The sequence below is a fragment of the Synchiropus splendidus genome, chromosome 15 (assembly GCF_027744825.2).
Source record: "Synchiropus splendidus isolate RoL2022-P1 chromosome 15, RoL_Sspl_1.0, whole genome shotgun sequence".
Taxonomy (NCBI): domain Eukaryota; kingdom Metazoa; phylum Chordata; class Actinopteri; order Syngnathiformes; family Callionymidae; genus Synchiropus; species Synchiropus splendidus.
Window position 1 is genome coordinate 15,256,452 of NC_071348.1, and position 12,713 is coordinate 15,269,164.

At 39.9% G+C, this 12,713-nt stretch overlaps 1 protein-coding gene across 1 annotated transcript in view; it reads left to right on the forward strand.

The window, feature by feature from the left end:
- Positions 1–12,144, forward strand: part of nt5dc1 (5'-nucleotidase domain containing 1) — a 36,662-nt gene extending 24,518 nt beyond the window's left edge. Inside the window, exons 9-13 of the mRNA XM_053886972.1 lie at positions 4,281–4,378; positions 5,139–5,260; positions 6,856–7,029; positions 9,812–9,983; positions 10,239–12,144. Of these exons, the coding sequence (XP_053742947.1) occupies positions 4,281–4,378; positions 5,139–5,260; positions 6,856–7,029; positions 9,812–9,983; positions 10,239–10,351 (679 nt within the window). The 3' untranslated portion in view covers positions 10,352–12,144. The remainder of the gene's footprint in view (positions 1–4,280; positions 4,379–5,138; positions 5,261–6,855; positions 7,030–9,811; positions 9,984–10,238) is intronic.
- Positions 12,145–12,713: the final 569 nt, after the last annotated feature.

Sequence of the window (12,713 nt, forward strand, 5' to 3'; positions counted from 1 at the left end):
TTTCTCTTGATTTACATTTATGAAAAATTGTATGTACTAAGTACTAGCCAATGACTTTCATGTCTCCTTGCAGACATGAGTTTGATCGCCCAGGTGTAGACTCTATTCTTAGAATGTTCTTGGTCAAGTAACTGCTTACATTGTCCCTTATGTGTCTATGTTGTTGGCAATCACGAAATAGTATTCCTGCAAAATAGAATGACAAACAGCACATGGCTTAACCCCTGCCCCAACCACTATTAAATGTGTTGGACAGTCTGGTGAAGGACTGGCCAGGCTGTCAGTGAATGTCGCACTTGGGGAAACTTTCGATTCAGTTGAAAGCCTACTGTGTCAATGAACAAAGTCCACATGCCGAGACCTGGTTCACCCCTGGAATTGAACATCCACGTGATGATTTTCAATATGTGTTGGTCCTAGCAGTCCTATCAACTTCCCAACCTCCTACAGAACTAGATGGGGTTTGTCCTTGCCTTGGGTCTAGTCACAATGTGACCAGTCAATTCTCCAACATCCCTGCTGCTGAGCCGGTCTCTGGAGGTTGACTGGGACAAAAAAAGCACATTTGAACACTTTAATGTCAACAGAGCTCCTTGAATTTCGTCAGTCTGATGTCGGATTTAATTGACGCTATGTTATGACAGTCTCAAGAGCCTGTCCTCAAAATTTGTCAGAAGTGAACATATTTGCAGTATGGATTCATACAGTAGCAACTGTTGATTTGTGTATCCTGTCTACTGTGCTTTGATGTGTGATAGATGGAGCCGCTGCCGATTACGGTTCGCTCTCTCTCTCTAGATGGGAGCCCTCAAGACACAATTGCGTAGCCAACCACCGGCCCATGGAGCCTCTGGTTCACTCAGACACACGTTTAAAGTCAGAGCCAGTTATAGTGCTCTGTCACTTGCTTGAACGAACGCACGCACACACACACACTGTTTAAATCTTCTATAGTCTCATTGATTATGAAAATAAACTTGAAAAACATACAGTAGCAACTACGACCATGTAACCTCCTGCTATGGAAGAGTAATGTGAATGAATATAAAGTCATATACCTATTTTGTTTTGTTATTAGACAAAACTAGCTTTGGTTTAGTTTATTAGTTTTATTTGTCTGATATTTTCAGTATTTTTCCGCAGTTTGAAGCCACCATATTGTAGCCTCTATTGTAGAAAGAGTGACCACAAGATCAATGCATCAATGTATTTATGAATTCGTATTTGTTTTGCATTTTTATGGTCGATCATTGTGACTTAGTAATTTATAAGAAGCTCTTTCATCCCAATCTGTTGAACACACACGGATAAACAGACTCCCAGACAATCCAACGCCATTAAAAAAAAAACGCCACTTTGTCCAGACTCCAGTTAGGTGCTCAAGCACCCAATCCTTGAATGGACTGTTCTCTTGCTTATGTAAACATGAGTTGCTGTCTGTCATCTCCAGCAAGGAGTAGTGTAGCCCTTGTTAAAGAGTTCAGCATGTTCAAGTAGTCACGAGGGTTACTTGAGTGCCTCCCCGGTTCAATTCATTCATTCAGCACCCTCTGACTACGCTGCCATGCCACCACACGCTGAAGCTGTAGTCAGTTGGCAAGATGGGTGTTGGCTACAGACACCTTTTAATGCCCTCCGTGTCACCCCTCTAGGCTCTATCATGGTAGCCTCTACAAGCTTCGTTTTGATGTAGCGTCGACTGGACCAGCGGCCTCAAACCAGTCCTCAAAGGGCCGCAGTGGGTGCTGGTTTTCGTTCCAGCCAGTCACCTTTTCACCAATCAGGTGTCTGACGACTGTAATACGTCAGTAATACATTCACAGCCTGGTGCACCCACTGTGGTCCATTTGTGGATAAGCTTGAGACCCTTCCTATAGACCAGGGGTGTCCAAACTGTTCCAGAAAGGGCTGCAGTGGGTGCAGGTTTTTGTTGCAACCCATCAAACTTGCACACTCTCACTAATCACATGTCATCTGAAACAACCAGCACCTGACTGGTGAACCTGTTTAAACCTACACCCACTGCAGCCCTTGAGGACCGGTTTGGACAACCCTGCTTTTGACGGTCTTTAACAGAATGTACACCTTTTGCTGTGGATTGGCCAGTTTTTTAAGCATACTGGGTTAGTTAGTCAAGCCTCCGTACTTTTCTGCATTATTCCATCACTTTGGGTGACACACAAAAAGCAGCTAACCACTGCATGACATGCTGCAAATTGTAGCACTTCTTCCTGTGCCCTGGTTTTAAACCTCCAAAATTGAATTATATCAAAATGAATTTCCTCAAAGTGCACGACAATAATGCCATTTTGTTTGAAGGTGAGTGTATATTGTATGTGTACATTGCAGTGTGTGTGTTGAAACGCCACACTATTATATATTTATATATTATTATAATATATATATATATATATATATATATATATATATATATATATATATATATATATCAACAAATAGACACTATTTTTCCTTTTGCTTGTTTAGATCTCAGATAAAAAGGTACGCTGGTGCAGTCTCTGAAGTTGGACTATGCACATTTTCATTGCCTTTCTACCATAAAACAGCCATATGGTTGGTGCCTTGCGATTCTGCCAACGCCTAGAATTATGATCTACCGTCATCTACCCCTACCCCTCTACCCCATCTACTATTGGGTTAAGGCTGAGGGTTTCATGTTTGTAATTGTTGTACTGAAATTAAGGCCCCTAGAATAGATGAAATGCCTGCCAAATGGAGAGAGAAAATAGTAAGATCTACTGAGGCACCAGCATCAGCTGTAGTTGACATCTCGGCAGATATGTGCGACAGATGAAAAGGCTGTAGCAATATCTGAGGTGTAGTGTATTGCCAGTGTAGTGGAAGTCCTGTTGCCAGTTGGGAGACCCGGCATAAGCCTAAAAGAGACCCACAGTTTCGTCAAACTGAAATGTTAGAGGAGGCAAGTAAGTGAACAACTGTGTTGTTAGCGATTTTAAGAAGTGGGTGAGACTTGCGTAAGCTTGCCATTAAGGTTCTTATAGTTGAATACAACAGTGGCTTTTCGAGCCACAAGTCTTGGTTAGACCCCTGGTAAAAATTATGATTATTATTATTACGTTATATGTATTAGTATTATTTTAGGTTTAGTTTTGGTAGCCCCTCATCCCTCACCTTATTTTGCGGCTTTAGGTTTGGTTCTGGTAGCGGGTACGGGCTGTTGTTTTTTGATAGTTGAAGGGGGTTCTTTTTTAACCTTAATTTTATTTCTTATTTATCTCGGAGGAATGCTAGTGGTCTTTGCTTACACTGCGGCTTTAGTGGCAGAGCCTTACCCTGAAGCATGAATGAGTCGTTCTTTGTTTTTTTAATATGTGTGTTTATCTTGTCTTAGTAGCTGGGTTTTTTTTTTATTAGGTGGAGTTTACAGTGTGTTGGATTGGCTATAATATGGGTTCAGGGATAGAGGTTGTCCATGCGTATATAGGCAGGGTAGCTTTAATATATTCTTGGGGAGGGGGAATACTAGTAACAAGTGCTTGGGTATTATTGTTAACATTGCTTGTAGTAGTAGAGCTGACTCGGGGAATAAGCCGGGGGGAGGAGAGTGTTAAGTGCTGTTTTAACTAAGGCATATATTAAAGCAAATTTGATCATATTCATCAAAATTACTAAGCGGAAACTCTGTTTTCATAGAAACCAGTGTGATGACACTAAGAGACTAAGAGATTTTATTTTGAAATTATTCAGCTTATTTCTGGGTTGACAACAAGGGGAGCAGTCAGAGCTTGAGGGGTGAGGTGGTGGTCTGCAACCATTGTTTTCTTCATAGCCCAAGACTTCTGTGGAGAAGCAACAAGGACCAGAGAAGAGTTGGGGAAACCAGGACGGCCCAAGTAATCTTATGGCAAAACCTGTCACTGTCTATCAAATTGATTTTATCAGTGTTGTTTAAAAGGTTCTGAATATATCAGTTGAATGAGGCTGACTTATTATTTATCTTATGGGCCAGTGCAGAGGCATATTTTGAAATGAGGCAGCATCAATGAGCACCACAGGCCGCAGTGAAAAGTGCACTAAGTACATACAGTTGACTATGACTGGATTTCATTTCCTTGCAACAAATATGGACACTACTCCTCCTGTGTTGTCTGTTCGTTTAATCAGAGCTGGTGTGGGTTCTGTTTTTTGTTGCCATGTAACATATGGGGGGAGATTTTCGAATTTATGTTCAACCCTTCTTACTCCATGGTACTCCATAATTCAGACTGCATCTTATTGCCTTGTTCAATGCTTTGTAGGAAGGACTTTGAGGAGCTGTTCGATGTCATCGTAACCAATGCTCTTAAGCCAGGTTTCTTCTCACTGGTGCCACAGCAGAGGCCATTTAAGACAATTGGTGAGTGCTGCTCTGCATAAGAAATGTTTTTAACTGGTTGTTAACTGTGTGCCAGTGTTGTAGTCACCACTGTGTTGAGACCAAAGCATACCAAGACCAAATGAGCAGGCTACAAGTATGTGCAAGTTATGTCTTGGGTCGGTTCCAAATGATGACTCCCAGTCTCACCGCAACAGCTGCTGGAAAATTAATGTCCTCCTTATGCAACTTGATGTCAGTGGAGAGCATCCTGGACATCTTGCTTCCTCCTGTTCTTCCCACTGATCTAAGTTTGCAATAGGGGGTAATGAACTGAGAGCGTCAGTAAAACTAGTAATATTCTATCATTTCTGGGAGTTCTGTGTGTTTAACTATGATATTAAACCAAATCGGTTTCTTTATCAACTTCTCTGTTTTTGGTGTCTGTTGCCCTGCGTTGACTTGCAGGTGAAAACATGTTCATGATCTGATCCAACCCAGATCAGATCATGATCATGTTTGTATGTGGTTTCTAAATATTAGTATTAAAATATTCAGCTTTTATGCATTTTCATATATGGTTGCAAAAAACGGATTCAGGTGACCACATTTACAGTGTGTATTCCTATATTTTGAAGTATCTCACTGTATGAAGTTTCATTTGGACCTTTTTAGTAGCAAACCCATGTTCACTGCTCTATGCAATAAAATAGGAAACACTAATGAGTAAATGTTTACATATGAATACCAATGTGATACATTTTCCTGTTTAAAAGCTCTGATGCCTTTCTTATCTTGTCAGTGAATGATGTAGAGGAGAATGAGGACTTGCCATCACTTGAAAAACCAGGCTGGTACTCTCAGGGAAACTGGCTGCACCTCCATGAGCTGCTCAAAACCATGACTGGAAAAGCCAAACCTAAGGTAATGCGACACACAACCTTCTGCTTCTGTGGTATTAAGTAAAACCATAATGTTTTGGTTTTTTTTTTAACTGTTTCTGGGTCTTCTAGCTCCAAGTTCCAATTATTTGAAATTGGAAATAATGAACTACAAAAGCACACATGCATGTTTGGTTATTTTTCCACCCAAGTGGACCGACCAATATTTTTTGTGGCGTTATACACACAAATGATGAAGATGGTCCTCTCTCCCAGTGTTAAAGAATCCCTTTTAACTCGTGCCATAACTTCAAAGTATTTTGAACACAGACAGACTGACCAACTAATGCTGTCGAAAACAGCCCCCTCGCGGAGGTAATGGATTTTTTTTTATGAATGTATATGATATCCTTCATTTGGTTCTCACAAAGAAATTTGAATAGTCACAACAGCAAAATACAAAATACAGGAGATTAAAGTCCAAGAGTAAACCTTAAAGATGTTGATGAACTGACAATACAAAAGCAGCAAGAAATTGAACAATTAAATTAAGATTGTTAACGCAAATTAACGATAAAATGACAACAGTAGAAAAGTAAATATCATGATAAATATAAAATACAAAAATCCAACAGACTAAACATACACGGTACACATTTTACACTACAGTTCTAACAATGGAAGTGAGTCAAAGGTAAACATTACTTGGCTTATACACAGAGCTCAGACATTAAAAATAAACATTCAAATTATATTATGATAATGTAATGGAATATTTGTTATTGTCTCACTCACATTTTGTTTTGGACATGCCTAAATTGTCAAGTAAAATGACAAATACTATACAGTGAGCGAGCGCTTGCGTACGCAAAGCTGCTCCGGTCTACCCCAACACAAACTCCCAATAACATGAAATATCCATCAAAAAAAATAAAATGCTGGTTTCTAATACCAATCGGGCATCAGTGCCAAACATGGTCCTAAGTCTCAATGTTAAGGAATCCTTCCTAGATCTGGACGGTGTCACTCCCAAAATTCATTTACATTTGCCCAGAACAGAAGTTTGGGTAATGACCGAAAGGATGAGATCGCGGATACAAGCGGCTGAGATGAGTTTCCTCCGCAGGGTGGCTGGGCGCACCCTTAGAGATCATCCGGGAGGCGCACGGGGTGGAGCCGCTGCTCCTCCACATCGAGAGGAACCAGCTGAGGTGGCTCAGGGATCTGATCCGGATGCCCCCTGGACGCCTCCTGGTTGACCTCTCCTCCTGTAGCATTCACGGTCTCCTATAGCCACCACTGTGTGTGAATATGTGACTGAGATGAATCACAGGGTATTCACCTGTTTAAAATTTTTTCCAGTTCACACTAAATTGAACAGAATGGACCCCTATGTTCCAGAATTATGTGATTTAAATTTAAGATTTTTTTTTGTTTTTGGATACCCTGCTATTCTTGAGAAGCCTAATTGGATATCAATGAATGCTTTGACTAATACTGGACTTTACTGAACTTGCTGACTTTTACAAGTCGGGCTGAACATAGGGATGATCCTGGACAGCGTGTGTGCCTCCAATTGGAGGTTGATGTATTCAACTTTTGCATGCTACTGACTTAATGCCTGTGTTCCTCCTGTAGGTTGTGTATTTTGGAGATAGCATGAGGTCAGACATGTTCCCCGCTAGCAGTTTTGGTGAGTGGGAGACAGTGATGATCGTGGAGGAAATGGAGGGTGAGGGAGTCCCAAAGTGCCAACAAACAAAGCCCACTGAGACTCAAGTAGAGCCACTTGAGAAAAAAGGCAAGTTCGAGGTGAGTTTCCGAGGCCATTTCTTTCTATCTATCTGTTACGTCAGTCCCTGAGTTCTGTTCCCTCGTACCCCTAGGGGAGCATTGAACAGTTTGCTGGTTTCAGAGAGAACTAAGTTCTTCAGGCTGTTGGTTCCTTGGTTGAGAAGGAGCAGCCTGTCTCTGAACAAGCTTTTGTGACTGCTGATGAGTATAGCCAACTGTTTGCTTTGTGTGTGGCTCTTCACTAAGGTCGTCAGAGGTCTCGTGCTTCATGCTGACCACAGAGCCGACCCTTTCAGGCAAAAGAGGTCTGCCAATTAGCTTATTATAGTTCATTTAAACAAACGAATAAACAAAAACCAGAAGTGTAGAATTGAAAAACAGTTAACTGAAATGAAAATAAATGCAATTTCTAATTTTATTATTTTTTTAAGACAAACTAATCTAGCTTGAGTGTCTTGCTGGTGCTGCTGCTGTCAAACAGGAGCGTCTGACTGCACTCTTAAATGCCATATAAAATCTCTCCGAATACAAACGCCTCAGTTCCTTGTCAATCCAAACAAGCTGAGGTGCACCGTCCTGTCCGCAGGGGCATCGCTTGGGAATGGAAAGGTATGGCAGCTGTCATACCTTGACTCTAGGGGAAAATGCATGTTTGTTTTTTTAATTGAGTTCATGGACTTACTCTGTGTAAATTCTTATTGATCTTTATGTTTACTTTACAAATGAGCACCAGCATTATCGACACATCTACATCTTCTGCCTGCACCTGAAAATGCAACAATATATGCAAGTGTGTTGAACTATGCAAAAAAAACAAATAACAATTTTCAAGTTATTATACAACATGAAAACTCTTCTTTTCAAAGTTACTCATTGATGCCCATTTGGAGAAGCCAGCTACCATCAACGACCAGAGTGTAGGATGGTTGGTGAGTGTTTAGGTCTAGGATTAGTTAAACCAGTCCTTTTTGTGAGTTCTCTTCACACTTCAATTTAGTCTGATAGTCCACAAATGCTTAGTTCCTCCAGCGTAAAATTCATGAATTTTTCATCTTCCATGTTTCAAGCCTCATTTAGTTGCCATTTCACTCATCAAAGAAAAATGCTGTTGTTCGAGGAAAAGTATATCTCATCTACTAATAAAATGACGCGTTGAGTTTGGACTTTCTAGGGCTCTCATCTCCCTCTAGTGGATTTTTCAGACATTGCATATATTTGGTCCCTACTTTGAAATTATGGTGAGATTTTTCGCCTTTATTCGACTCCCATTTCATCCCACAACCTCCCAAAACATTCCCTGCAGTTGTGCTTTCTGTCATATGAATTACTAAAATGTTTACATGAGCAGCAAGTATGGGTTAATCCTGTAAATAAAATAAAAACTTGACAACAGAATACGCTTCTCTCCAGCTGCAGGTTAGATGGTTCTGAAGGTTCTTTCTATTTCACACTACACACTTGGACTCGGTGTTAGGTTTATTTGGCTCAAAAATCAGAGATGTGAATAGAGAAACAAGTCTTTGGCCCCAGACTTGAACTACTAGTGACGTTGCATTCAATGTTGTTGGTGGACATTTAAAGTGATAAGAGAATCATACACCATAGCATCCTAAAATGCACATAATATAGAATGTACATCAGAACAGTGTATTTGTATTTATTGTATTGTATTATTGTATTTATTTTTTCTCTGACATCCACATGACTGATCCATGTATTAAAGCAACATTGCGTAACATTTAGACATAAATACATTATTTTCATATTTCCTGAGATGACAGGTTTCTGTCTGAACAGTCAAAAATCCTGGAGTCAGACGCTCCCTTGGACTATGTAACTTTCTCTGGCCAAATGGCTCGGGGGCGTGTTCTGAGTGGCGTCACAGCCCAAAAGAAGCGGTGTAACCGACAAGACTCTATGTAGGAGATGCATTTACAGCCTGGTTTGTTTATGAGTGTAGTATATTTGTTTGCTGCGAAACAGATGAACTGTGGTGCTAAAACAGACGCTAGATATACTTTGTGTATGGCCTGCTAAACCAAAATAGCTTTTCAATGAATTTATTGCCAGCGAAAATGACAATTATGGATGTTTGCTGATTGTACGAAACGTGCACTGAACATATTGATGGCCAAATCGATTAGCCACAATGCTAATAATCACGCTGTGTTAGGCAATATATTGTAACGAAAAACAGTGTTTGTACTGGACTTATGAGCTATTTTTGTATTATCATTTAATGGGCACTTATTTTTAAGATGCTAACAAACATGTAAGAGTCCATTACTCATTTTATTGTGTTTATCACAGTATAGTCTAGATATAGACAACAAAACGGATTAGCCACTAGCGTCCGCCAGCATTTACCAAACAGAAAAAGTAGTTTAGCCAATTCTGTGTCATTAGCAGTGTATATGGTCCATCTGGTTTGGACAAGTGTGACATGCCATATCTCATGTTGTATTTGTAGCTGCTGCAGGTGAGTCGACTGATCTGCAGACCTCCTCAGAGCATGTGAGAGACGGCGCCAATTTCCTCATCCCTGACAATTACTCTGGAATTTATTGTACAATGGTTTCCAATTCTGACGTCCGAAATAAAAGTGTGAACGTTTTCATGCTCATGCTCTGATCGCTGTTTGTCTGCTCCTTATTGAAACACATCATGATGCAATAAAGCTGGACAGGAAAAACCTGCAACTTGAGAGAGGCCTTGTTTTTCATGGGCTCTCGGAGAGAGCTCATGTTAGTACAAGTCAAAACATTCTCAACATGTGTCAACGTGTGTCCTGCCTGAACAGGAACAGGGGATGAAGCAACCGTCCGCCGCATCCAATCAGTGGGGTTCCTACTTTGTCGATGTCCTGCAAACTCCACGGAGTGGGGGTGAGGAACAGCAGAAACTGACCTGGTGTTGCCACTGCATTCACAAGTACAGCACAATGGCTATACCCAGTGTGGAACACATTGCAGGTATGTTTCTTCTTTCATCCGATTTTAAATAAAAATGGCTTCCAGTTGTTCGAATGCTCATGTAACCTCATGCTACTGGTGCTAGCAAGATCATTTTCAGTGCAAGCGCACCAAGAAACAATATCCAGGCAGTGTTTGATGTGTTTGTTTGTTTGTTTTTTTTATCATAGTGACAGCAGTTAATTATCACTGTGTTACCTACCCAGTGTAGCTGTTTACTTTTTGTGTTGATCATTGTCCTCTCCTCACTCCCAGACCTTCCATTGGATTACAAATTTAAGAGATTTTCTCCTGACAAGCCATGCACCAATGGCTACTACCCCAGACCCCCAGATTCTCTACTGAAGAGATTTGGAAACGTGTCATAGAGGACATCCCACCACTCCTCTTCCTCCTGGGAATTCCTTCATTTTTGTCTCAAATGCCACCATTTATGCCTACTGAAGTGTGAGGAGCTCGTTTTTCCATATAAACCGTGAGAATGTTAGCCACTAACACCTGTCATCGAAACACCTCGTAGTATTGTGGATCAATGTAAATATTACTAAATATGTGTGTCAGTGGGTTGTAATGTAGTGTTCTGTGTGTGAGTACTGTGGGAATACTCTACAACTATAAGTAAATAAATTAACAACAGTTGAATGTCTCCCTATCGCTGATGTGATTACCTCAATAAAATGTTTGAGTGTCTGCAGAACCAATGTGCCCCCTAAAGCATTGAACTGAGATTTCAACACATGGTACTAGTGTAGGTTGAGCGGGGATGTCGCGACTGCCGTCCATTGTGCATCCATTCCAGAAAATATCGATGATGCAGGTGACTATTTTCTATGTTGTTTGTTATTGTTCATTCGAACGGTGTATTCTCAATGTAATTCCGACACAACAGTTTCACTGGTGTCTTGTGACGGTGTTGTCTATGTATTGAAGAGGTTATATATTTCAGGATTTCAGTTAAGGCTCATGTAATCAAACGTCACTTTTGAATTGATATATATTACATAAAAGTATATATTTTAAAACTGCTCGGTTGACAATGGTGATTTTGCAATAAAATAATATCCGATCCTCAAAAATGTGGAATTCTAAATTTGGAAAGTTCAAGTTGCAAGGCCCGGGCATTACACAGGTATGACGAGTAATATCAGTAATGAATGGACTGGAATATGAACTGCTGAATCACTACCGTATCTGTTTTTTTTTTTTTTTTAAATAAAGTCCAATTGGCCTCGCTGCTCCTTAGCATAACAGCATGCTAAGCTTCACCTTTCACCTATAAGCTCATCTCTCACACGAATACAAATCAAAAGGAGTATGATTGGAAGAAAAAAAAGGTATCTATTTAACATATATTTGCATTGATGCCATATATGCCATCTACATGTATTACTTCATATTTGAATTTGGGATGCACAAATCAGTAAAATAAATCTAAATCGATAATGTAAAGTATTAGCAATGAATGTGTGGGGAGGACTGTCTTCATTGTGCCACAAGATCGTAGTGACGGCACTTAACAAAAAATAAATAAATAAATAAATAAAGACGGAGCAGATGAATAGGAAAAAATGTTCATGGAGACCTTGAGTTGAGACGCCAGTCACAGGAGACATCACCAATTTCACACACTTTGGGGCTTTCGAAGAGTTTGAAGTGCGGGGGTCTTGAGGTCGTGTGAATTTGTTCACACTCTTGTGTCCACTTGTCATTCTTGTACAGTGTTGCAAATGATACATGTGGTGCTTCATTATTTCGCCGCAAGCTGATGGAGCTTGAGTAATTGCTATTATGCACATTTCTTTTCACGTGTGTCCACATTTAAATCATCATTGATGACCTTGAGTTCTTCAGCAACAACATATTGCAGCACATCTGACTCAGAACACTGCTTGGAGATCTCCTTCTGTCAACTCCTTACACTGACTGTGTGTATAAGACTGAATCCATCTTTCATTCTCATGTTTGGAGTTCCTAGTGACAGATAGAAAAATGTAACGTCTTAAATCGACAGTTGAACGCCACCAGCCATAATGTTATGGCCATAATCTTGAGGTTCACTGGATGTAAAGACTGACGAAACGTCTGAAACTCTGGAGAGACACACTACTTGATCTCAGTAAAACAAGATCATAAATAAATAAAATGGAGCAAAGCTTTCAAATTTGTATTTTCCATTATTTATTTATTTATTTTTAACCTTGACATTTGTCAGCGTACATGTTCTTTGTGTTGGTCCATTTGGTCATTTGTTTATTTAAATATTACTTTTCACAGTGAGTTCTGTTTTTTCAGATTAAGGTTAATTCTTCTTCTAAGTTAATTCTTTAATTATGTAATTCATTATTGTATCACATGATGTTTGCATATACACAGAATACACAAAATTACACAGGAAATGTAGTTTTCTGTTAACCCTTATGCAGTTGGTTTTCAATTTTTATAGGAATAAGGATGAGTACTAACTGTTCATCTGACTTTCAGGGAAGGTTTTGACTGTTTTTGGATAAAAATGTTGATGTTTTTGTTGGGTTAAAATGTACTGTTTGATATTGGATTTGTCATTCAGACAAAGCCATCTACCTGTAATAGCGTACTCAAACTTTTACAAGAAAACATAAAACTAAGTTTACCACTCTAATAATTCGCAACTCAATAACTGCAGCCATATTAACCAATACACAATACCCACACGCACACACACACACGTGCTAGTATTGCTATCCTTGTGGG